The sequence below is a fragment of the Ranitomeya variabilis genome, chromosome 5 (genome assembly GCF_051348905.1).
Source record: "Ranitomeya variabilis isolate aRanVar5 chromosome 5, aRanVar5.hap1, whole genome shotgun sequence".
NCBI lineage: Eukaryota > Metazoa > Chordata > Amphibia > Anura > Dendrobatidae > Ranitomeya > Ranitomeya variabilis.
The window spans coordinates 177,942,118-177,966,472 of NC_135236.1; the positions used below are offsets into that span (position 1 = coordinate 177,942,118).

Here is a 24,355-nt window from a genome sequence, read left to right on the forward strand (position 1 = left end):
ATAATATATCATTTTTGCATCCATTTCTTTGTCTGTGCTGTATTCCTGTTTTCACAGATAACACACATACCCCATTAGTTTATAGTGCCATTCAAATGTCTGGATTTTGCTGCAAACTGTTTATCAGCAGAAAAAAAAACCTCTCAGAAGTGTATTTTTGATCCAAGGCGCAGATCAAAAATCACTGAGACAAGTCAATCAGTACGTGATCAGTGTACAGGTTATTTTTAACATTGCAGTGGGTAGGTGAAGCTCCGCAGACTTATCTCTTATGAAAATATTTCCATCATAGCGACCACCCTTATTAAGGTTTGTGCAGGGTAAGGGTACATCTACAGATCCTCTGCAGATGTTCTTAGTACCTTGCTGGTCTCTCATCTTGCCAATGTTTTGTTGCTCCTGTGAGAGAAACACCTTTTGGCATTTTTAACAGATCTCTGCTACTTAAAAATCTGAATTTTTTTTTCTTGTAATTCAATCTGTAACTTGTACCATAATTTATACAACTCAGCTACTATTACATTGTGTAGTTCCTTTTTATTAGAAATTTCATAGCATACTTGTCTTTACTCAGTTCATGTGATCTTAAGTTTTCCATCTGGGACATAGCAACAATAATCACAGATATTGATGATTACACAGTTATAATGTGAGACATTTCAACCTTCTGACTGCACACATATCTATTAGCCTATCTAGAATATCAAGGGAAGGATAATTACAGTGTTACCACAAAAGACGTACACTGTGGAAGTCAGACAGGTGCAGGAATGGAAGTATAGTATTTTTTTTTTTTTTTTACTGGACTAGTTCCTTAAATATGTATATGAAGGTGAATAGGGCACTACATGAAGTGGTTAGAGGGAAAGTGTTCTTCCCCCTTCAATCAAAAAAACCTATAAGACAAAAATGCACACACCACCCACGGAAAAAAAAGTCACTTTATTCAATATCTGACTGGGTCCACCGTGAATACAAAATGACAATTTACTTTAAATCATGGTGAATTGCTTGTTGAACCTTGATTTCCATCAGAACACATTTGCTTTAGCTGACTTAACCATTGCTAGGTCAGCATGCAGAGAAAGCCAAAAGGAATAAAAATAACCCAAAATTGGTGCAGGGTTGTAACAAAGTGGCGGTATATTTATAATATGTACACAAGGCAGAGGGGGAAAAAAGTTATGCTAATTGTTTGACAAAAGGAAAGGGATAAAAATAAAACTCTGCATTGGAGCAAACAAAGACATTTAGCCAAATGTTTTTGTTCAGGAATTGGGCAATGTCGTCATCTTCATCCATTATGTGCAATCCACAAATGCTATTTTGGCTCGTCTTTTTTCTCCATTGCCTTTTTCTGCTTCTCTTGCATTATCTGAGCATCTCTAAAATTAAAAAAAAAAATAATAAATAATGATAAAATTATATTAGGATCGTAATGGTTGGAAATTATTTTCTGCAAAATAGTTCTGGGTAGTCTTTAATAGGGATCGTTAATAGAGATGAATGAACATCGTCGGCTCCCTCCTTATATGGCAAGCTACAGCGCTTACCGAAGAAGCTGCATTGGGAACACGGCTAATTGGAGCGCTCCCGATGATCAGCTGTTCTGAGCCGCAGCTGCATGTGTGCGGCTGTGTGACAGGCACAACACACAGGCTCTCCATACATGTGCTGTGACTGTCACACAGCCGCGACACACGCAGCTGCGGCGCCGGACAGCCGATCAGGAGCGCTCCAGGTATCTAGGTTCCCGATGCAGCTTCTTTGGTAAGCGCTGTAGCTTGCCGAATAAGGAGGGAGCCGAAGACATTCGCTCATCTCTAATCATTAAGTACTACACAATCAGTTCTTAAATATCAAACGTGACCCATTTTACACAAAAAACACACAACACATCATTCATCATTCCAGGGATGTTTGCACTGTATTCCCCAGAAGTGACGATATTGTCAAGGCTGCAGCGCATCTGCGGCTACTGATATGTCACACAACCACTGCAGTCAGTTCCGTCAGACGTAAGTGTTCTGTCTGACAGAAACAGGAAGTCTGCAAGTCAACAGCATCTGGAGATGGGCTGCAGCAATCACAAGGGGTTGATCTTTTAAAGGGATATTTTCCTGGGAGTTCTAGAAGTAGCTTGGCTATTTTGGAAAGTGCTATGGATGTCCAGTCTCTTCTCAATTACCAGCGTTGAGAAAAGGGAATCTGCTCTTGAGATAAAAGCAGGTCCCGCCCTCTAGAATCATAGAAATGTAGAGTTGGAAGAGACCTCCTGGGTCATCATGTTCAACCCCTTGCTCAATGCAGGATTCACTAAACCATCTCAGACAGATGTCTGTCCAGCCTCTGTTTGAACACTTTCATTGAAGGAGAACTCACCACCTCTCGTGGCAGCCTGTTCCACTCATTGATCACCCGAACAGTCAAAAGGTTTTTTTTTCTAATATCTAATCTGTATCTTCTCCCTTTCAATTTCATTCCATTGCTTCTTGTGTTTCCATGCACAAATGTGAATAAGGATGATCCCTCTATACGGACATCCCTTCAGATATTTGTAGACAGTTGTAGACAGCTGTTAAGTCTCCTCTTAGCCTTATTTTTTGCAAGCTAAAAATTCCCAGATCCTTTAACCATTCCTCGTAGGACACACTTTGCAGTCCGCTCACCATCCTGGTAGCTCTACTCTGAACTTGCTCTAGTTTGTTTTTTTAAAATGTGGTGCCCAGAACTGGACACAGTATTCCAGATGAGGTCTGATCAAGAGGAGTAGAGGCGGATAATTACTTCACGTGATCTCGACTCTATGCTTCTCTTAATACATCCAAGAACTGCGTTTTTCCTCTTTGCTTCTGCATCACACTGTTGACTCATGTGCAGTCTGATCTATTAGTATACCCAAGTCTTTTCCACATGTGCTGTTTAGCCCTATTCCTCCCATTCTGCATGTGCTTTTTTTCATTTTTCTTGCCCAGATGTAGGATGTAGATGTTCGTTACTGCCCACAGTTCCTATTTATTGACATCTTTTTGTATCTTCTCTCTCTCTCTTCTCTAGTATTAGCTCCCTCCAAGCTTTGTTTCATAAGCAAATTTAATCAGTTTACCCACAATTCCTTAATCTAAATAACTGATAAAGATGTTGAACAACACAGGGTTCAGGACAGAGCCTTGTGGTACTCCAGAGACATTCTTCCAACTGGATGTGCAACCATTTATGACCACTCTTTGGGTCCGATCACTGAGCCAGTTATGAATCCACCTAACAGTTACCTTGTCAATCCCCTAATTGGACATTTTTTCAATAAGGATAGCATGAGATAGTTTGTCAAATATACTGACTGAAGTCAAGATATACCATATCTACTGCGTTTCCCTGATCCACCCAGTCAGTGATTCTGTCATAGAAGGAAACTAAGTTAGTCTTGGTCTGATATAACTTACTAGCTATTGAACCCGTTCTACGCCCGGGTGGCGAGCATTTATATTGGTATATGGTCTCCATCCTGGTATGTGCTGCTCCCATCTTGCTCTCCCATCCTGTCATGTGCTGCTCCATCCTGCATCCCCATCCTGTCATGTGCTCTCATCCTGCGCCCCCATCCTGTCATGTGCTGTTCCATCCTGCGCCCCCATCCTGTCATGTGCTGTTCCATCCTGCACCCCCATCCTGTCATGTGCTGTTCCATCCTGCGCCCCCATCCTGTCATGTGCTGTTCCATCCTGCGCCCCCATCCTGTCATGTGCTGTTCCATCCTGCGCCCCCATCCTGTGCCCCCATCCTGTCATGTGCTGTTCCATCCTGCGCCCCCATCCTGTCATGTGCTGTTCCATCCTGCGCCCCCATCCTGTCATGTGCTGTTCCATCCTGCGCCCCCATCCTGTCATGTGCTGCTCCCATCCTGTGCCCCCATTCTGTCATGTGCTGCTCCCATTCTGTGCCCCCATTCTGTCATGTGCTGCTCCCATTCTGTCATGTGCTCCCATCCTGCACCCCCATCCTGTCATGTGTGTGCCCCCACTGCGGCGGTGAGTGCGGGCGGCTGTGCGTGCGGGCGGCTGTGCGTGGCGGCGGTGAGTGCGGGCGGCTGTGCGTGGCTGTGCTGGGCGCCTGAGCAAGCGGGGACACCAGCGCGTTGTGGGGGTCAGGTGCCGGAGTCGCCGCTAGCTCAGGCCCCCGGTACTTGCTATATTTACCTGTCCCCCGTTCCATTCCACTGCTGCGCGCCTCTCTGTCTTCCGGGGTCCTCTGCCTGTGACTGTTCCGTCAGAGGGCGGCGCACATTAAGCGCGTCATCGCGCCCTCTGAACTGAACGTCACAGGCAGAGGAGGAGGTGGAGGACGGAGTAGCACGCATCGGTGGAACGGAGGACAAGTAAATATACTCACCCTCCTGGCTCGTCCCTGCTTCTCCGTTGGAGATCGCGGTGTGCGTTCAGTGCTTACGCACACCGCGATCTCCTGGGAGCGTCGCTCTGTGGGGTCCAGACTGCGCCGGCGCTTGCGCAGTCTATAAAGGCTTCGGACAGAGTGACGCTCCCAGCGTTATATTATAGATGTACAAACTTATGCTGGCTCTCGTTAATTCATTCTCACCCAGGTACTTGCATACATGTTTAATAATTTGTTCAAAGATCTTCCCTGGTATAGAGGTAAAGCTCAATGGCCTATAGTTCCCTGGGTCCACCTTCTTCCCCTTTTTGAAGATAGGGACAACATTCGCTCATCTCCAGTCTTATGGGACTTCTCCTGTTCTCCAAGAATTTTCAAAGATTATGGAGAGTGGTTCAAAAAATTCTTCTGCAATCTCCTTCAGTACCCTAGGATGTAATTCATCAGGACCTGGCAGTCACCAGTTCATTTATGTTAGCCAAGTGTTCCTTCACCATTTCTCGATTTATAGATAGTGTGGGTTCTTCTATTCATTCAATTGTACAGTGAAGATCAGTTGATGTTACATTTACTTTCTGAGAGAAAACATGCAAAATAGAAATTTAAATGTTCGGTCTTCTCAACATAATTTTTTACCACTTTACCATTTTCATTCTGTAAAAATCATATAGAATCTTTGACTTTTTTTTTTTTTTTTTTTTTTTTTTTTTACTTTTGACATACCCCCAAAATTCTCTGATTGCTTTTGACACCTTTTGCAAGCCTCGATTCATTATCAGCTTTAAATAACCTGATGCATGCCCAGCAGGTTCTGCAGACAGGCATATCTAAAGAAGAATATAATGCTATCTCGTTCCATTTGATAAACACATGCTAAAAAGGAAGAAATGTTTAAGTTCCATAAATGTTTCCTAAAATTTCCTAAAAGAGGGAAGAGTAACGATTGTGCTTTGAGAATCTCATTTTTCAAAATTTCCCATCCTTCTTGGATATCCAGCCATTGGATACTTCTCATCCTTTGAGTCCCTTAAAATCTGAAATCCAACTTTGAAGGCTAAGTCTTCATAGGTATTTCTCCTCTAGTTATCCAAAATTCTATGATAGCATGGTTAGAGAATTTATGGCCTATCCTACGGATGTGAGACCAGTGTCCGTGATGGTAATGTCCCTTTAAAGGAGGAAATAATCATGAAAAACGTTACGCATATTTTATAACAAAGGGGGTAGGAAGTGATTCTGCACCAAAGGTTTAACTAGAGACATCTGCAGTGTTACAATGCTAAATAATTCACAAAAGACACAAATGCAACCCATCCACATTACCTCTGCTTTCGTGCAGCAGCAGATAAGCCATCATCTTGCTTTTTCCCCTTGTCTGGATTTTTTTTCATATTTTTTGCTCGGGCAAGTTCACGCTGGTTTCCACCTGCAGAATTAAATGTATTACATCACAAGATGGGTCAGTGATAAAAACTTTTACTTGGCATTTGTGATAAAATAGAAATGGCAGGGCTCTTAGAAGAAAAAAAAAAAAAAAGTTAAAGCTTTAATTATTGCATGCAACTATCTGTACAGAGCACATTTGCTATATGTTTTGCTGCCTATTAGTGATGAGCGAGCATGCTCAGAAGTTATTCAAGCATGCTCATGCGCTAATAGAGTATATTCAGTGTGCTCGAATACTATGTTCGAGTCGCCGTGGCTGCATGTCTCCGGGCTATTCGACAGCTGCAACACTTGCAGGGATTGCCTATTTGTTAGGTAATCGTCGGCGTCCTCGAATACTATTAGCACACGAGCATACTAAGATAACACTTTATCCGAGCACACTCGCTCATCACTAGTGTCTATACACAAGTAAGTTGACCAAAACTGCTAATTTTGGCAGATATCAGGGCAAATATGCCTAATAGTTTTTGTTCCCACAGATGAATTGAAGCTGCATGTGTAAGGGCTCGCTCACACCAGCATATACATCAGACGAGTGCTTTGCGATTTTTTTGTCAGATAGCACTTGCATCAATGTTATTCAATGGGGCAGTGCGGATGCATGACTTTTTTTTCACTGACAGTATCTGCCAGTGCAAAAATTAGCATACATTAGTCCATAGACAAACTTAACAACAAAGGTCACACTCCGTATCAAGATATACCCAACATACCCCCCAAAAAAACAGAGAGAAAGGGGAAAAGGAGTGTATACAATAATCAGCAATTTTATTTCTACATACAAAAGTGGATAAAATGGATGCTTCATGTCAGACTGAATAAGAGGCAGGAAAGAAACTGACAACCAGTTATGAATTTCATATAAAGTTGCCTAAACCTAAGTGGTTCCATAAATCACATACACATGAATGAACAATTCTCAGTAGAAATGACTATACAAAGAAAATAAATGGATGGTAGTAATACTGGGCAAAGTGCCTTTTTTGTATAGTCAAAAGTGCATAGTATAGGTGCTATTATTTTATTATTACTATTTTATTATTTTAAAAACACAAAGAAATCAAGTAACCGGTTGTGGTGTACCCATTAAAACCTATACGGTAGTTATGATGAACAGCCAAAATTTATTTCAGATTTAATACAATTTTTTAATTATAAACAGAAAATGTTAAAAACAGTTTGGAAAGAATAAGGGAAGAGGATCCTCACAGAGTTGAAGTCACAGGGGGCTGACATAATATTGTAAAACAGCCATCATATACAGGTAAGTTACACTGGCGAAACATGTTAATAGAGATAAAGCAGTCTTATATTATACGATTTATTATCCAAAATTTAAGACATGACTAAAAACAAAATTACTTAAGATGAATATAATGTCAAAAGATAGAACATGGTGTTCAAAGAGAATATATATATATATATATATATATATATATATATATATATATATATATATATATATATATATATATATATATATATAATTTTTTTCAGCTGTGCCGTTGCACGTCGGGCACGTGTGGGTTAGGCTACTTTCAGTTTTCCCCCCCCATCAGGCAGGATTCAGCGAATTTTTGAAAAAACGGATCCGTTGCAAATGGTGAAAAACTGATGGAACTGATCCGTTTTTGGTTTTTTTATTAATGAGGGAGAGAGAGAGAAAGAAAATGTGTGCATGACTGGAATAGAGAAATGCATGAAAAACCGGATTCGGAGGCCGGATTCATCATTTCACATCTCAGTTTCATACGTTTTTCGCTGGATCAGTCGCTGGACTTTTTTTTGCAAGACAGAAAAAAAAAAAAAAAAAAAAAAAAAAGATCCTCTGTACGTTTTCCCCATCTGCCAGAAACAGCTTTTTTTTGACGGATCCGGCAAAAAACGGATGAAACGTGTGGCCATCGGGCGCAATCCGGCGCTAATACAACTCTGAGAAAAACGGATCCTTTCTTTTTTTTCAAAATTCGCCGGACTGTGCCTGACAGCAAAACCCTGATGTGTGAAAGTAGCCTTAGTATTTATCATTTGATTATGGTTTGCCATCTTTCTGTCTCCGCATTTTTGTGTACTATGTTATTAATGTATTAGTCCTGCTATTTTGAATAGTTAGTTAGGATTTTTTCCTATATGGTCATACTGAATATGCTCTGTTGTATATAGTGATACTTGCAGTGTCTTATTTGATGCACTAATCGCTTTATGACACTTTATTCTATCTATATATTTTTTTTGGAGTGATCTACAGGGTGGGCCATTTATATAGATACATCTAAAAATGGGAATGGTCGGTGATATCAACTTCCTGTGTGTGGCACATTAGTATATGGGAGGGGGAAACTTTTCGATGGGTGGTGACCATGGCGGCCATTTTGGATCCAACTTTTATTTTTTCCAATGGGAAAAGGGTCATGTGAAATTCCCAATAAGTTTCATGTGTCACAAGAAAAACAATGGTGTGATTGGTTTTAACGTAACTTTATTCTTTCATGAGTTATTTACAAGTTTATCACCACTTATAAAATGTGTTCAAAGTGTTGCCCATTGTGCTGGATTAGTAATGCAACCTTCTTCTCCAACTCTTGACACACTGATAGCAACACCACAGGAGAAATGCTAGCACAGGCTTCCAGTATCCGTTGTTTCAGATGCTGCACATCTCGTATCTTCACAGCATAGACCATTGCCTTCAGATGACCCTAGCATCTGAAACAACGGATACTGGGAGCCTGTGCTAGCATTCCTTCTGCGGTGTTGCTATCAGTGTGTCAAGAGTTGGAGAAGAAGGTTGCATTACTAATCCAGCACAATGGGCAACACTTTGAACACATTTTATAAGTGGTCATAAACTTGTAAATAACTCATGAAATAATGAAGTTACATTAAATCCAAGCACACCATTGTTTTTCTTGTGAAATTCTTAATAAGTTAGATGTGTCACATGACCCTTTTCCCATTGGAAAAAATAAAGTTGGATCCAAAACGGCCGACTTCAAAACGGCTGCCATCGTCACCACCCATCTTGAAAAGTTTTCCCCCTCCCATATACTAATGTGCCTCAAACAGGAAGTTGATATTACCAACCATTCCCATTTTATTTAGGTGTATCTATATAAATGGCCCACCCCGTATATTATATACCGGTATATTATTTTTGAACACATTGTTCTATCTTTTGACATTATATTCATCTTAATTTATGTTCGTTTGTCATATCTTTAATTTTGAATATATCAAAATAAGACTGCTTTATCTCTATTAACATATGTTACACCAGTGTAAAGGTACCTTCACACTGAACAACTTAACAACGATATCGCTAGCGATCCGTGACGTTGCAGCGTCCTGGATAGCGATATCGTTGAGTTTGACACGCAGCAGCGATCTGGATCCTGCTGTGATGTCGTTGGTCGGAGCTAGGAGGCCAGCACCTTATTTCGTCGCTGGATCTCCCGCAGACATTGCTGGATCGGTGTGTGTGACACCGATCCAGCGATGTCTTCACTGGTAACCAGGGTAAACATCGGGTTACTAAGCGCAGGGCCGCGCTTAGTAACCCGATATTTACTTTGGTTACCAGCGTAAAAGTAAAAAAAAAAAAAAAAACACTACATACTTACATTCCGCTGTCTGTCCCCCGGCGCTGTGCTTCTCTGCACTGTGTAAGTGCCAGTCGGAAAGCAGAGCACAGCGGTGACGTCACCGCTCTGCTTTCCAGCCGCTGTGCTTACACAGTGCAGAGAAGCAGAACGCCGGGGGACAGACAGCGGAAGGTAAGTATGTAGTGTTTGTTTTTTTTTACTTTTACGCTGGTAACCAGGGTAAACATCGGGTTACTAAGCGCGGCCCTGCGCTTAGTAACCCGATGTTTACCCTGGTTACCCGGGGACTTCGGCATCGTTGGTCGCTGGAGAGCTGTCTGTGTGACAGCTCTCCAACGACCAAACAGCGACGCTGCAGCGATCGGGATCGTTGTCTGTATCGCTGCAGCGTCGCTAAGTGTGACGGTACCTTAACTTACCTGTATATGATGGCTGTTTTACAATATAATGTTCGCCCTGCAACTGCAACTCTGTGAGTATCCCCTTCCCTTATTCTTCCCAAACTGTAACATTTGCTGATTAATAATTAAAAAAAATTGATACAAGGGTGAAACATAAAGCTCCCTTGTCACTGTGCTAGATTACTTTCAATGCACAGTGACAATGCGCTTCCTTGCCGGCTCTGATGAGAAATGACAACCCAGTAATAAAGTGCACTGTACGTGGCGAAATGAAAGAAATATTGCACAATAACAAAGCTCGTACTGAGCATACGCTGGAATTGACAACCGGCACCTGCCAAATAAAGAAAGGACTAGCACAGTCCCTGAAATGGATGTCACTCATGACGCGTTGGTCAGGGGCTGTGACAGTAATCGCAGCCTCTGCCCCCTGAGGAGGTCTCATTTGAGTATCCAAGCATGCACTGGGAGTACACAAAATGTCAAACTAGAAGTAGGTAAAAAATATAAAGTAGGTAGAGAGGGAACAATAGGAACTTTTCAATTAAAGTATATTAGAAAAGCTATTAAAGGTAATAGTCTAAGATTAAAATCAATGTTCGTTTTGGACCGCCCCTTTAAAGACGAACTTTCACCAGTTTGAGTATGTCAAACTGACCACATCATGGAATAGGGTCTGAGGAGCTGAATAGTACGTGGTTCTGTTTTTTAATTTTTCCTATCTGTTGTTGAGCTATGTGCTTGTAAATTTTAAGTTATAATTTAGGATAAGCCCAAGGGGGAATTAGAGATTGTATACTGGGGGAGCGTACTTTCGCTGCATGACGCCGACCAACCATAAGAAGAATGCAACATGTAGGGATTAAAAAAAATAAATTTAAAAAAAGGCCCCAGAATAGCCTAATTTTCCTGAGAGACACGCAATCACCTACAGCCATTCTCTCCTCTAATCTCTGGACTTACTGTTTGGATTTGAATTCTATATTTCTTAGTCTTTATATTTACTGCAGAGTGCAGCACACAAATCATCGCGGCGGCCCTGCACACAGAAGAGCGACTGGGCTGTGCTAGGTCGGCGTAACTAGTAAAGCGCATGAGTAGAAGACAGGACTGTCGCTGGTTACTGCGCCCTGTACACTGTAATTACGGTAGACGTGCAGAGAGCAGTAGCTGGTGACAAAGTCATCTCCTCTGTGGCACCCGGTGGATGCAGCAGCTACACTGACATAGTAGAGCTCAGACAGTGTTTAAAGTGCAGAGCAGCCATGATGCTTTGACTTCTCAGATCTGACAACTATAAGCGGCGACAGGAGGTCCAGCATGTTGGCTGCATTGGCGATTTACTACAGCAGTGAGAACAGGTAGGAAGCCTGCCATTAAGGCTTCTTTCACACTTCCGTCTTCCAAATCTGCACAGGATCTGTCAAGACGTTGAAATGACGGATCCTGTGCAGATTGTGGAAAACGTGTGCACTGCGCCCGTCTTTCTGACGGACCCATCGAGCCTATGTGCACCTGTTGTGTATGAGTCTTCGCAGCGGTTTTCTGCTGTGAAAACGCATACACAACACAAACCAGGTTACAAAAAAAACAAAAACACAGTATTCTCAACTACCGGCAACGGACTCAGAGAAGGCTAGGTAAGTATAGAAAAAATATAAGATTCAATTGCTCAAACCACGAAGCACACGGAATTGTATCAATGGATACATAAAAAACAAAATATATTATATATATATATATATATATATATATATTATATATATATATATATATATATATATATATATATATATATATATATATATATATATATATATATTGCACTCTATGTAAAACAGTGGTGAAAAAAAGGGGCAGGACAAACGTGCATATAAAAATAATAAAAAGAAAATGTATATGTGCAAAAATTGCAAGTAAAGTGCGCAAAAGAGAATGTGAGGCCTGTATTATAGGCAAAAATGATGTAAAGCCTATTTATAGGCAGAAATATCAATACATGTGTACAAAGAGTATATATATATATATATATATATATATATATATATATATATATATATATATATATATATATATATATATATATATATATCGCATGCGGATGGTGGTAATCGTGCCAGAAACACATATACTGAGCACAAGGTAGGACTGAGCAAAAATGAATAAAGAGATAAAGAAATTACCTCCTCCTAAAGCGGTCCGTTCCTCCAGGTACAGCACACCCCGACGCGCGTTTCGGACTGTGTCCTTCGTCAGGGGGTGGTGTACAGGAGGAACCGGAGATCTATTTATGGGTGTGTCTTACTTACCTAGCCTTCTCTGAGTCCGTTGTATTATTGCCATTCTGCTGTATATCTTGATACATTTATGTATATGTATCTTTTTAATATATATCTACCTCCGGTTACAGGCACACTTTTGTAGCTGCCAATTTTTGCCCACTATTTAATTTTAATAAAGGCATTTTGTTATATTGTATTATTGTCTTATCTTGTTCTTTTAATTTGGCTAATATGCACTAATATATTTTATATGTATGAGACTTATATCTATTGATCTCCACATGTCTTTTAATCAGACATGTGGGTCTGATTAAATCCTGCACATTTATTAATAAAAATGGAGTGCTGCCTTCTTTTTTGAACTTTATGGACTTTGGTTAACCAGTGGACAGGTTACTTGGAGGATTTGCACCCAGAGATAAGTAGAAGTGTTGTGCTGTTCCTTTTTTATGAATATGCTGGGAACATCGGTGACGCTGCGCGGGAACGACGGTAGGTGACAATATTGTGACTATTTTTTTTTTTTTTATTATTTTTAACAAGACGGGAAATTCTTCCATGCATGCTCAGCTTGAAAAGGCGGGACCCGCCGCTGGTTTCCTGCTTTTCACAGGCAGCGACGCATCCTGCGCCCATAGGCTTCCATTGTAGCCAGTGTTGGGCACCGCAGGATGCGTCGCTGACCGATTTTCCGACGTGCAGAAAAAAACGTTCCTCTGAACGCTTTCTCTGCACGACGGACCTTTTTTTTTTTTTTACGCAGGATCCAGTGCACGACGGATGAAACGGATGGCCATCCATCACAATCCATCACTAATACAAGTCTATGAGAAAATGCAGGATCCTGCATTCTCAAAAAATGACGTATTGTGATGGGAGCTGAAAGACAGAAATGTGAAAGAGGCCTAATAGTACAATGGTAGCTGCCCGGACCTGTCCACACAACTGCTGGTGCTCGGGCCTGCTTTCAGCGGCTATGAGGGGAAATTGCAGAAAAGTGCCTGGCTCCCCCCACAGAGAGCACATGACAAGTGGTGTGCACAGTTGATGTGGCCACAGCATAGGAAATAAAGTCACACAAACTGCAGTCTGCCATCTCGAGGGGCTGACGGATTTCCCGTAAGGGTTGTGCGCTGCCACTTTACATACCAGCAACTAAAAATGGCAGTCCACAGTGCATAAGGGAAAAAGTTATATATTTTTGTAGTTCATGTTTTAAATAAAAATGTTCATATTGACTGATTACTAACACAAAAATTGCAATTTATTCACTTACATTGAACCTGTCAGTAGGATTGTGCACAGTAACCTACAGATAGTGTCAGGTCGGCACCATTATTCTGATTACAATGATACCTTGGTTGATGAAATCCGTCTTGTGGTTGTTGTTTAATCTTTATTTTCAGTTTTGAGTTAATGATATGCTCCTGCTCCTGGGCGGCCTGTTTAGGGGGTCTTCATGTGGTGCTCTGCATAGGTATTAATAATGCAGACCGCTGACAGGTCACTGATCCCTCACTGACCTGCCCCCTAGTTTATATAATGCATATCTGTACACACTGAAAAACTAACGTTTCTGCAGGCAGGTGCAGGTCGTGGCCCCTGTGCTGCAGCATAATTGATGCTTACTGTGCACTTAATCCCTTTTGCTTATTTAAGTGGAGGACTTTTTTTCTTCTACAGCAAGATGGCGCCTGCGCAATAGCAGCTATCGGATCTCTATATAAACCGATAGCTGTTACTGCACAGGTGCCATTTTCAAATGAACTTTTTTTTTTTCCCTTCTTTATTCCTCTCTCAACAGTAGTGTAGCTACTGCGGGGGCAGAGGGTGCGAGCTCCCCGGGCCCACCTGGAGCTACGCTACTGTAACTGTATCAGTGCGCGCAGCGCGCTGATACAGTTACATTCTGGGGCAGAGCAGGGAGAATCAATCTCCCTATTCTGTCGCACGGCCGCTATTGGGCCGCTGAGCAGGTGGGGGGGCCCAGTGGCAGCAGTGGGTCCCCACCCGTCACCGCAAGGTCAGTTGTATCGGCATTTAGCCGCTACAGCTGACCGCACTGATGAGGGAAGGAGCACGCAGCGCTCCTTCTCCCATCACCCCTGTCAGCATCTGACGTCACCGACACTGGGCGCGGTAACGTCACCACCCGGCGCCCGCTATCAGGAGACGAGCGGGAGAACCGCTAGAACAAGGAGAAAGAGGTGAGTATTTATTTATTTTTCTGGGGGCTGCCTTATACTACAAGGTCTTCCTATGGGGGTACTGCCTTATGCTACAGGGTCTGCCTATGGGGGTACTGACTTATGCTACAGGGTCTGCCTATGGGGGTACAGACATATGCTACAGGGTCTGCCTATGGGGGTACTGTCTTATACTGCAGGGTCTGCCTATGGGGGTACTGCCTTATACTACAGGGTCTGCCTATAGGAGTGCTCTCTTATACTATGGGGTGCTGCCTTATACTAGAGTCTGCTTATGGGGTGCTGCCTTGTGCTATGTAGTCTGCCTATCTGGAGTGCATTATACTATATGGAGGCCATCTAGTGGGCCATCGTACAGTGTGGGGATTACAGTGAGGGGGCCATCGTACAGTGTGGGGATTACAGTGAAGAGGCCATCATACAGTGCTGGAGCCATCAAACAGTTTGGGGGCTACTAAAGGGTCAGTATACTGTGTGGGTGTGCATTATAGTGAGGAGCCACCATGGTATCCATAAGAGAGCATCATACTGTGTATAGGGAAGCTGGATGGGGGGCAGACTCGGAACATTATTCAATGTGAAGTGGGCACTTATTGTTATAGGGGAACTCAGGTTACTGTGACTATCAAAGGGGCACACAGGGCAATATTACTTTCTAGGGGTCTAGGGGGCAAAATGTGGGCAATGTTTTCTAGGGCACTTGCACCCGGCATTACTATATTATAGAGGGGTGCTTTAGAATTTAGAAAGCACAGAGAACCACACGGCAGGTGCAGTAATAGGGACATACGGCAGCAGCGGCTCAGTATTGGGGTATCAGGTGCAGTAATAGGGACACATACGACAGCAGCGGCTCAGTATTGGGGTATCAGGTGCAGTAATGGGGACATACGGCTGCAGCGACTCAGTATTTGGGGTATCAGCAGGATGAGGAGTTTGTGCAGGTTGGGAATAGTTGGTGATGGCTGGAATGTGAGAAGTGAAATGTGTCTTTGTTGTATTCTCTGCAGGTGAGTCATTGCTGGAAGAAGTTGTCATGACGGTCTGGGCCAGATGGAAAAGACGAGAATAGTGAACAATTCCATCAGAAAGGAAGTCAACAGTAAGTCATTATCTGTAACTTTGCTGTGATCTCTTATATGTTGTGTATGGCTGGTATCTACCACTGACCATATGGCAGTAATATCTTGGTTTTTATATAGAGATTATCTTCAGTAACAGTGCGGTCATCTACTGAGGTTCTCCTCCGCTATTAGGGTGCGTCACCCAATTGTAATGAAGTTTACCTGGTTAGGGGCCCACTCAGAAGTTTCGCCCCCCCAGAACCAAAACCCTAGCTACGCCTCTGTGCTCAATTAAATAAGCAAAAGGGATTAAATGCACAGTAAACATGCGATTATGCTGCAGCGCAGGGGCCATGGCTGACACCTGCCTGCATAAGGTTTTTTTTGTTTTTTTTTATTCAGTATGTGCTAGTTTTCTTTATGCAAACTAGGGTGCAACTCAGTGAGGGATCAGTGACCTGTCAGCAGTCTGCATTATGAATATATAATCAGAGCACCACATACACTAGCCCCGCTTTAGGGCATGAGATTCTCATTAACTACAAACTAAAAATAAAGATTAAACAACAACCACAAGACGGATTTCATCAACCAAGGTATCATTTTATTAAGTATAACGGACGCCGACCTGACACTGTCTGTAGGTTACTGTGCACAATCCTACCGACAGGTTCCCTTTAAAATAAAAACAAAATCCTAATTTACTGATCCTGAACCCAGAAATTAGGAGATGGGGGCAGAGGGAAATCAGTAAGGGGGTATTTATTGGTTCTTAAACCAGGGATGGGAAATCCCTTTAACCCCTTCCCGACATGCGCTGTACTAGTACTGCTCTGCGGGAGACGCGCTCCTGCAAACCGCAGTACTAGTATGGCGCACCGATCGCACGGAATCATGCTGCAGCGATCGGGTGCGGGTGTCAGCTGTATGTGACAGCTGACTCCCCACAGCAATGCCTTTAACCCCTCTGTAGTGACAGCGACAGAGGGGCATCGCGCAGGGAGGGGCCTCCCTGCACACTTATATCAGGACAACACAATGCAATCGCGTTGTCCTGATGGTCTCCATGGGGATCCCCAGCCCTCAAAATATGGTGATGCAAAAACTAGTTTTCAAAATAAAAAGCGTCTTTCTGTGTGCGACAGCAGCCAAACACAAAAACCCGATATAAATCTGATATTGCACCGACCTAAAGAATAAAGTCGCCTAATCACTTATACCGCACGAGGAACAGAGTAAAAAAATGAATAAAACCAATTATTCACATGCTGTTGATTTTTTCATTCTGACTCCCAAAGATTGCAGTAAGGCTTGGTGAACATTTATCCTGTGCTCTGCGCTGAGTGCTTACACCGGGGTTTCCGTGTAAATCTCTGAAATACGTGATTCAGAAAGAAGATTCCCTATAATGAGGCAGATGGAGGTACTGTGGACGCGATAGAACCTCTGATCCGGCGGTGTCCGTTTTTTTAGGATTGCATAAAAGTGGCGTCGGCCACAGTTTTGTGCACTTCTGAAAAGAAGGACACCGCTGAACAGGGGCCAGATGGAGTCCAGAGTAAATCTGCTGGCTCATTATAGTAAATGGATCCCTCGGTGCGTTTCATCTGTCATTCACTCAGATTTACCGTATATACTCGAGTATAAGCCGACCCGAGTATAAGCCGAGACCCCTAATTTTGCCACAAAAAAAATGGGAAAACTTATTGACTCAAGTATAAGGCTATGTGCACACGTAGGGAGGGTCCTCTGCGGGTTCTCCCGCAGCGGATTTGATAAATCTGCATGGCAAAACCGCTGTGGTTATCCCTGCAGATTTATCGTGGTTTGTTCGGCGGTTTCACTCCTATACTATTGATGCTGCATATGCAGTAATATGCAGCATCAATAGTAATGTTAAAAATAATTAAAAAAATGGTTATACTCACCCTCTGACGTCCCGATCTCCTCGGCGCTGCACGCGGCGGTCCGGTTCCAAAGATGCTGTGCGAGAAGGACCTTCGTGACGTCACGGTCATGTGACCGCGACGTCATCGCAGGCCCTACTCGCACAGCAACCCTGAGACCGGACGGCCGCGTGCAGCGCTGAGAGGTGAGTATATCATTTTTTTTTTTTTTTTTTTTTACACAAATATGGTTCCCAGGGCCTGGAGGAGAGTCTCCTCTCCTCCACCCCGGGTACCATCCACACATGATCCGCTTACTTCCCGCATCGTGGGCATAGCCCCATGCGGGAAGTAAGCGGATCAATGCATTCCTATGTGTGCAGAATCTCCGCGATTCTGCACAAAAGTAGTGACATGCTGCGGAATGTAAACCGCTGCGTTTCTGGCGGTTTTTCCTGCAGCATATGTACAGCGGACTGCGGTTCCCATAGGTTTACATGTAACTGTAGACGCAATGGAAACTGCTGCGGACCCGCAGCTGCAGAAACGCTGCGGTTCCACGGTAAAAACTGCAACGTGTGCACATACCCCAAGCGTAGGGTGGAAAATACAGCAGCTACCGGTAAATTTCAAAAATAAAAATAGATACCAATAACAGTAAAATTAATTGAGACATCAGTAGGTTAAGTGTTTTTGAATATCCATATTGAATCAGGAGCCCCATATAATGCTCCATACAGTTCATGATGGGCCCCATAAGATGCTCCATACAAAATACGCCCCATATAATGCTGCATAAAAGGTTAATAATGGCCCAATAAGATGCTCTATATTAAAATATGCCCCATAAAATGCTGCACAAAGGTAAATGATGGCCCGTAGGATGCTCCATAGAATAATATGCCCCTTATAATGCTTCATAAAAGTTGATGGCCCCATAAGGCTACTTTCACACATCAGGTTTTTTGCATCAGGCACAATCCGGCGAATGTTGGAAAAAACGGATCCGGCGCAGATTGTGAAAAACTGATGTGACGGATCCGTTTTTTCGACGGATCCGGCTAGCATACCTAGATAATTGGATAAAAAAAAAATTTTGGAGCATGCTCAGTTTAAAAAACCAGAATCTCTTCTTCGGAGACAAAAAACGTTGCTATGGATGTTTTTTCCAGAAACGGCAGATTTGTTGGATCTGGCGAAAAATGGACAAAACGCAATGTCATCCGGCGCAATCCGGCACTAATACAAGTCTATGGGAAAAAAAAAAAACTGATGCGACAGCAACATTCGCCGCATCCGTTTTTTTAAAATTTAGCTGGATTTAGCCTGACAGCGAAAACCTGATGTGTGAAAGTAGCCTAAGATGCTCCATAGAATAATATGCCCCATATGCTGTAAATACTCACCTCTCATAGCTGGGCGCTGAGTGCCGATGTCCTGAGCAGGCGGTGACACCGGCACGCTATGGTGGCCAGGTGCCGGAGTCGCTGCTGGCTCAGGCCCCTGGCACTTGCGATATTCACCTGTCCCCGTTCCACTGCCGCACGCCGCTGTGTCTTCCGGCTCTCTGCAGTGACTGTTCAGGCAGAGGGCACGCACTAAACACGTCATGGCACCCTTTGACCTGAACGTCACAGCCAGAGGACGCGGAAGACACAGCCCGGCGGTGGAACGGGTGAATATCATCGCATGGCTCACCCTCCCCATCATACTCACCCCCTCCTGGCACAGTCTCTGCAAGTCCCTAGTTCCTGTGTTCAGCGGTCACGTGGTACCGCTCATTAAAGTAATGAATATGTGCTCCAGGCCTATGGGAGTGGAGTCGCGTCCATATTCATTACTTTAATGAGCGGTACCACGTGACCGCTCAGCACAGGAAGAATTGCCGGCGCCAGAGACCATCTGAGAAGCAGGGACATGCAGAGACGCGTCAGGTGGGGGTGAGTATGATGTCACAGTCGCCACTCCCCCTTCCCCACCAACCCCCTGGGACAATGACTCGAGTATAAGCCCAGATTTTCAGCCCTTTTTTTTTTTTTTTGGCTGAAAGTGCCCCTCTCTGCTTCCCCTGGGACAATGACTTGAGTGTAAGCCGAGAGGGGCACTTTCAGCCAAAAAAAAAAAAAAAAAGGGCTGAAAATCTGGGCTTATCCTCAAGTATATACGGTAGATGAAAACCCCAAAGCAAGTGGTCAGCGTAGAGCGCCGCACAAATGGGATTCCAAACGTTATGTAAAACAGTCTCAATAAAAGCTTCAACCCAATCCACAAAAAAAGCAAGTCCTCACTCAGATCTATCATCTGTTAATGGAAATATAGGGGGGCTTCTACGTTAAGGGTAGCACAAAGGCTCTGGAAAAGCTAAATGGCGCCTTGGTCCCCAAAAGAAATTCAGCAAATTCTCGGCTCCCAAAACCAAATACCCCCTCCCTTCTGATCCCCAGTGTGCCTAAACCACATTCAGCGCCCACATGTTTGGCATTTCTGTACTGATGAGAGATTGCCCAATTTACAGGTGTGTGTCTCCAGAAGCATGAGCTGGGCATAATGTACTGGTCACTACAGCGTACGGCAGTTTGCAATTTTGACTCCGCAACATCCACTGCTGCTAGTTTCTGGAAAGCACCCATGGAGTCAAAATCATCACTACATCTGTAGATAAATTCCCAAAGGGTTATAATTTCCAAAATGGGGTCACTTGAGGGGGGGGAGGGATTCTGCTTTTCTAGCACTTAGGAGCTCTGTATATGGAATCAGCAAACTATTCTAGGAAAATCTGCGCTCCAGGAGGCAAATAGGGCTCCATCCGTCCCGAGTCACTCCATATGGCAAAGTTGGACTGTACAGCCACATATGGGGTATTTCTACATTCAGCAGAAATTGTGGGACACATTATGGTGCCATTTTTATTCGTTTCCCAGCGTGAAAATGTAAAACTTGGGACTACCACACAATCTTAGTGGTAAAAATGTAAATTACTATTTCTTCACTTCCCAATGGTATAAAAGATTGAGATACACCTATTGTGTCAATATAATCACTGCACCCCTAGATGAATTCATTGAGATGTTTATCGTAATTTGTAAAATGGGGGCACTCATAGGGGATTCGGCAGTCCTGGCACCTCAGGGGGTCTCTGTCAATGTAGAATAGCACCCACAACAAGTGCAGCAAAATCTGCACTGTAATATGGCGCTACTTTTCTTGTGAGCTCTGCACTGTGCCTCAAAAGTAGTTTTCAACCACATATGGGGTATCGGTGAACTTATGATAAATTGCACAACAAACTTTGGGGTCCATTTTCTCCTTTTGCCCTTGTGAAAATACAAAATTTGTAGCTAAAAAAGATTTTTCTGGAAAAATGTGATTTTTTTTTATTTTCACGGCTTAACATTATAAACTTCTGTGAAGCACCTGTGGGTTCAAGGCACTCAATACACAGCTAGATAAGTTCATAAAGGGGTATAGTTACCAAAATGGTGTCACTTGTTGTGGTTTCCACTATTTAGGCACATCAGGGGCTCTCCAAACGTGACATTCATCCATTAATTTTCCAGCAAATTTTGCATTTAAAAAGTCAAATGGCGCTCCTTCCCTTCCAAGCCCTGCTGTGCGCCCTAACAGTAGATTTCCCCCACATATTGGGTATCTGCATACTCAGGAGAAATTGCACAACAAATTGTATGGAGCAATTTCTCCTGTTACGCCTATAAAAATGCAAAATTTGGTGCTAAAAAAAATATTTATCTGGGAAAAATTACGTTTATTTTTATTTTCACAGCTGTACATTATAAACTTCTGTGAAGCACCTGCTGGTTCAAGGTGCTCAATACACATCTAGATAAGTTCCAGAAAGGGGTCTAGTTCCCAAAATAGTGTCACTTGTTGGGGGTTTCCACTGTTTAGGCACATCAGGGGCTCTCCAAACATGACATGGTGTCCGCCAATTGTTCCAGCAAATTTTGCATTCAAAAAGTCAAATGGCGCTCCTTCCCTTCTGAGCCCTGCCGTGCGGCCAAACAGTAGTTTTCTCCCACATGTGAGGTATTGGCATTGTCAGGACAAATTGCAAAACAAATTGTATGGTCCATTTTCTCCTGTTACCCTTGTGAAAGTTAAAAAAAAAAAAAAAAATAGGTCTAGAGGGAATTTCTTTGTGAAAGTAAATGTTTATTTTTTCTTTCCACACTCCAAAAATTCCTGTGAAGCACTTGAAGGGTTAATAAACTTCTTGAGGCTGTGTGCACACGTTGCGGATTAGGCTTAGGAATTTCTGGTGCGGATTCTGTCTCTCCTGGCAGAAAATGCACCTGCGGTTTATTGTGCGGTTCCGCAGTGTTTTTTTGTGCGTTTTTGCTGCGGTTTTCTTGCGGATTTGCTGCGTTTTTTACCCCTGCGGTTTTCTATAATGGAATGGGTACAAAAACGCTGCAGATTCACAAAAAAGAAGTGACATGCTACTTCTTTTAAACCGCAGCGTTTCCGCAGCGGATTTTCCACAAAGTGTGCACAGCAATTTTTTTTTTCTCCTTGATTTACATTGTACTGTAAATCAATTGCGGATCTGCAGCGTTTCTGCACTGCAAAAAACGCTGCGGATCCACAGAGAATACACAACGTGTGCACATACCCTGAATGTGGTCTTGAGCACCTTGAGGGGTGCAGCTTTAGAATGGTGTCACTTTTGGGTATTTTCTGTCACATCGGCCCCTCAAAGTGACTTCAAATGTGAGATGGTCCCTTAAAAAAATGTTTTGCAAACTTTGTTGTAAAAATGAGAAATCACTGCTCAATTTCAACCCTTATAATGTCCTAACAAAAAAATATATATATGTTTCCAAATTTGTGCTGATGTAAGGTGTACATGTGGGAAATGTTATTTATTAACTATGTTGTGATATAACGCTCTGATTTAAGGGCAGAAAAATTAAAAGTTTTCGCCAAGTTTCCATTTTTTTTTTCTTTCTTTTTTATACAAATAAACACAAGTCATATCAAAGACATGTTACCGCTAACATGAAGTACAATATGTCACGAGAAAACAATGTCAGAATCACCGGGATCCGTTGAAGCGTTCCAGAGTTATATCCTCTTAAAGGGACAGTGATCAGAATTGTAAACAGTGGCCCGGTCAGGAAGGTGAAGAAGCTTTGGGGTGAAGGGGTTAAACATAGGCTGGCGGAGCTGTACGGTAAGTCGTGCACCCACTGAGACACGGGATCTGCATACACTATACCTACACACCGTACACACAATGCGGCACATAACCGCAGCCGCTCGCCAGGAAGATCCCGCACTGAGGCAGCCCGGCCTGTGGACGGCGCGGAGTGATCCCTGCTGCACTGATCACTACCGGGGCCGATAACGGTGCACCCCCGCTAACTCCCGGGCTCCAGGCCTTGTTGACGTGGCACACACAGGCCGCAGGCTCCGTCCTTCCCGCTCTCCTACCATAAAGTCATCCTCCAGCTGCACCTGCAGGGCAGAGGCAGACACGTGACCGGCCCCACAGTCACAGATACTCACGGGTCATTGCTCCGGTTCTCCGGGACTCGTCCTGCAACAACTTCCTCCTCAGTCCGCTGCGGGTCACCGTTTGCCGATCACTGATTGGCTGTCCCACATCACATGGGCCATAACAGCAGCTTCACACAACAACTATTTCCAATGTGTTACCCATAAGCCCCGCCCCTTAGGAGGTGGAGCCTCAGCGTAAGCTCAGCGAATGGGAGCAGCCACGACGTGTACGCGTGGTCACTTAGCCGAATGTTATCGCCGGGAGTTTTGTGGTTAAAGGTATTGTCACGTGAGCCCTGACGTCACGGCTTAGTTCAGTAACTCCCATTCCAGCTTCTACCTGGAATCCTCGACACTTGCAGGACATTCCTCTAGTGGACGCTGGGGGGCAGCACTAGACGTGTGACAGACAGTCTGCACTACAGTCCGCTGTACCTGGGGAGACATGTTTACTGCTCGTTGCCTGGGTTACCGGCCTGTTTCCTAGGCGGGGAGCACACACTTTCATCAGCCTATGTTCACACATCCCCATTTGTGAGATGAGTGCTGTTTGTGGAAGATATTATTCAGGTGGTCTGTGTTTTTTTCTCAAGTACCGAGACCCCGATTCAACAAGGCCGATCATTTTCTCGCCATTCTTGACGTGGGGGCGAGGTGGAGTAAGACGCTCCTGATTCGGAGCGAGCGGATAAGATTTCTGCCGTAGGGACCGCTGCAGCTCATTATTGATTAGACAAACTAGGAATTACGTCAGAATTCTGATGATGGTGCTTTTGATGAATCGCGGCCTGAATGTCCACCGGAAAAAAAAAATCCCAACATGCACGAGTCTCTTACATATCGTATGAGAATCGCGATTCAAGTGTACGGGTGTGCGAAGCAATCTGCTCCCACGTGGAGAATCTGTATAGCAACCAATGCTATGGATACAGTTCTCTGACATAGGAAATTGTGTCACATCTTGTAAATTGTGAGACATGCGGATGTTTAAAAATGGATGTCATACGGACAGCATACCGGTGACAATACAGATGAGAAATGAGACAATTTTTCTGTATTTTTCTTGTGTACAAAAATCTGATGGTGATTTCTGAAGCTTCCACTAGCAAACAGTGACAGACCGCACAAGGATGTCAGTGCAGCACCCCAGGTAACCGGTTGCTGCAGTGATGTTGCCTTCCCTTCAGGGAGGGTGATGTCACGCTTGGAGGCAAGGGGGATTCTTTCTATCAGGTAAGGCACTTACATTCAACACATCCGATTCTAGACCAGGAGGGGGAGCTCTGAACCCAGATTCAGGGGAGCGTCCCTTAGCTATATGTATCCTGGTCTGGAGGAGGAGCTAATGAGTGAGTTGTAGAGGAGTGAGTAGAGGAGAAGGACGTCTGGAGCACACGAAGAGGCCCAGCAGCCACGAGGGAGCTGCAGCCTGTGAAAAGAGAGAAAACGAGAGGAGTTGAATTGTGAAGGAGCTTAGAGGGAAGAAGCACAGTGGAGGAAAGGGCTCAGGAGGGGAACAGCAGAAGGACACCCTCAGAGCCAGAGCACAGAAGCC

The 24,355-nt window shown here is 43.7% G+C and overlaps 1 protein-coding gene across 1 annotated transcript; it reads right to left on the reverse strand.

The window, feature by feature from the left end:
- Positions 1–923: 923 nt before the first annotated feature.
- On the reverse strand, positions 924–23,039 carry SERF2 (small EDRK-rich factor 2). The gene is made up of 3 exons (XM_077263574.1): positions 22,810–23,039; positions 5,716–5,818; positions 924–1,385 (listed from the first exon to the last, which is right to left on the reverse strand). The coding sequence occupies exons 1-3, from the start codon at positions 22,814–22,816 to the stop codon at positions 1,322–1,324; spliced, it is 174 nt and encodes a 57-aa protein (XP_077119689.1). The 5' UTR covers positions 22,817–23,039; the 3' UTR covers positions 924–1,321.
- Between the last annotated feature and the right edge of the window lie 1,316 nt (positions 23,040–24,355).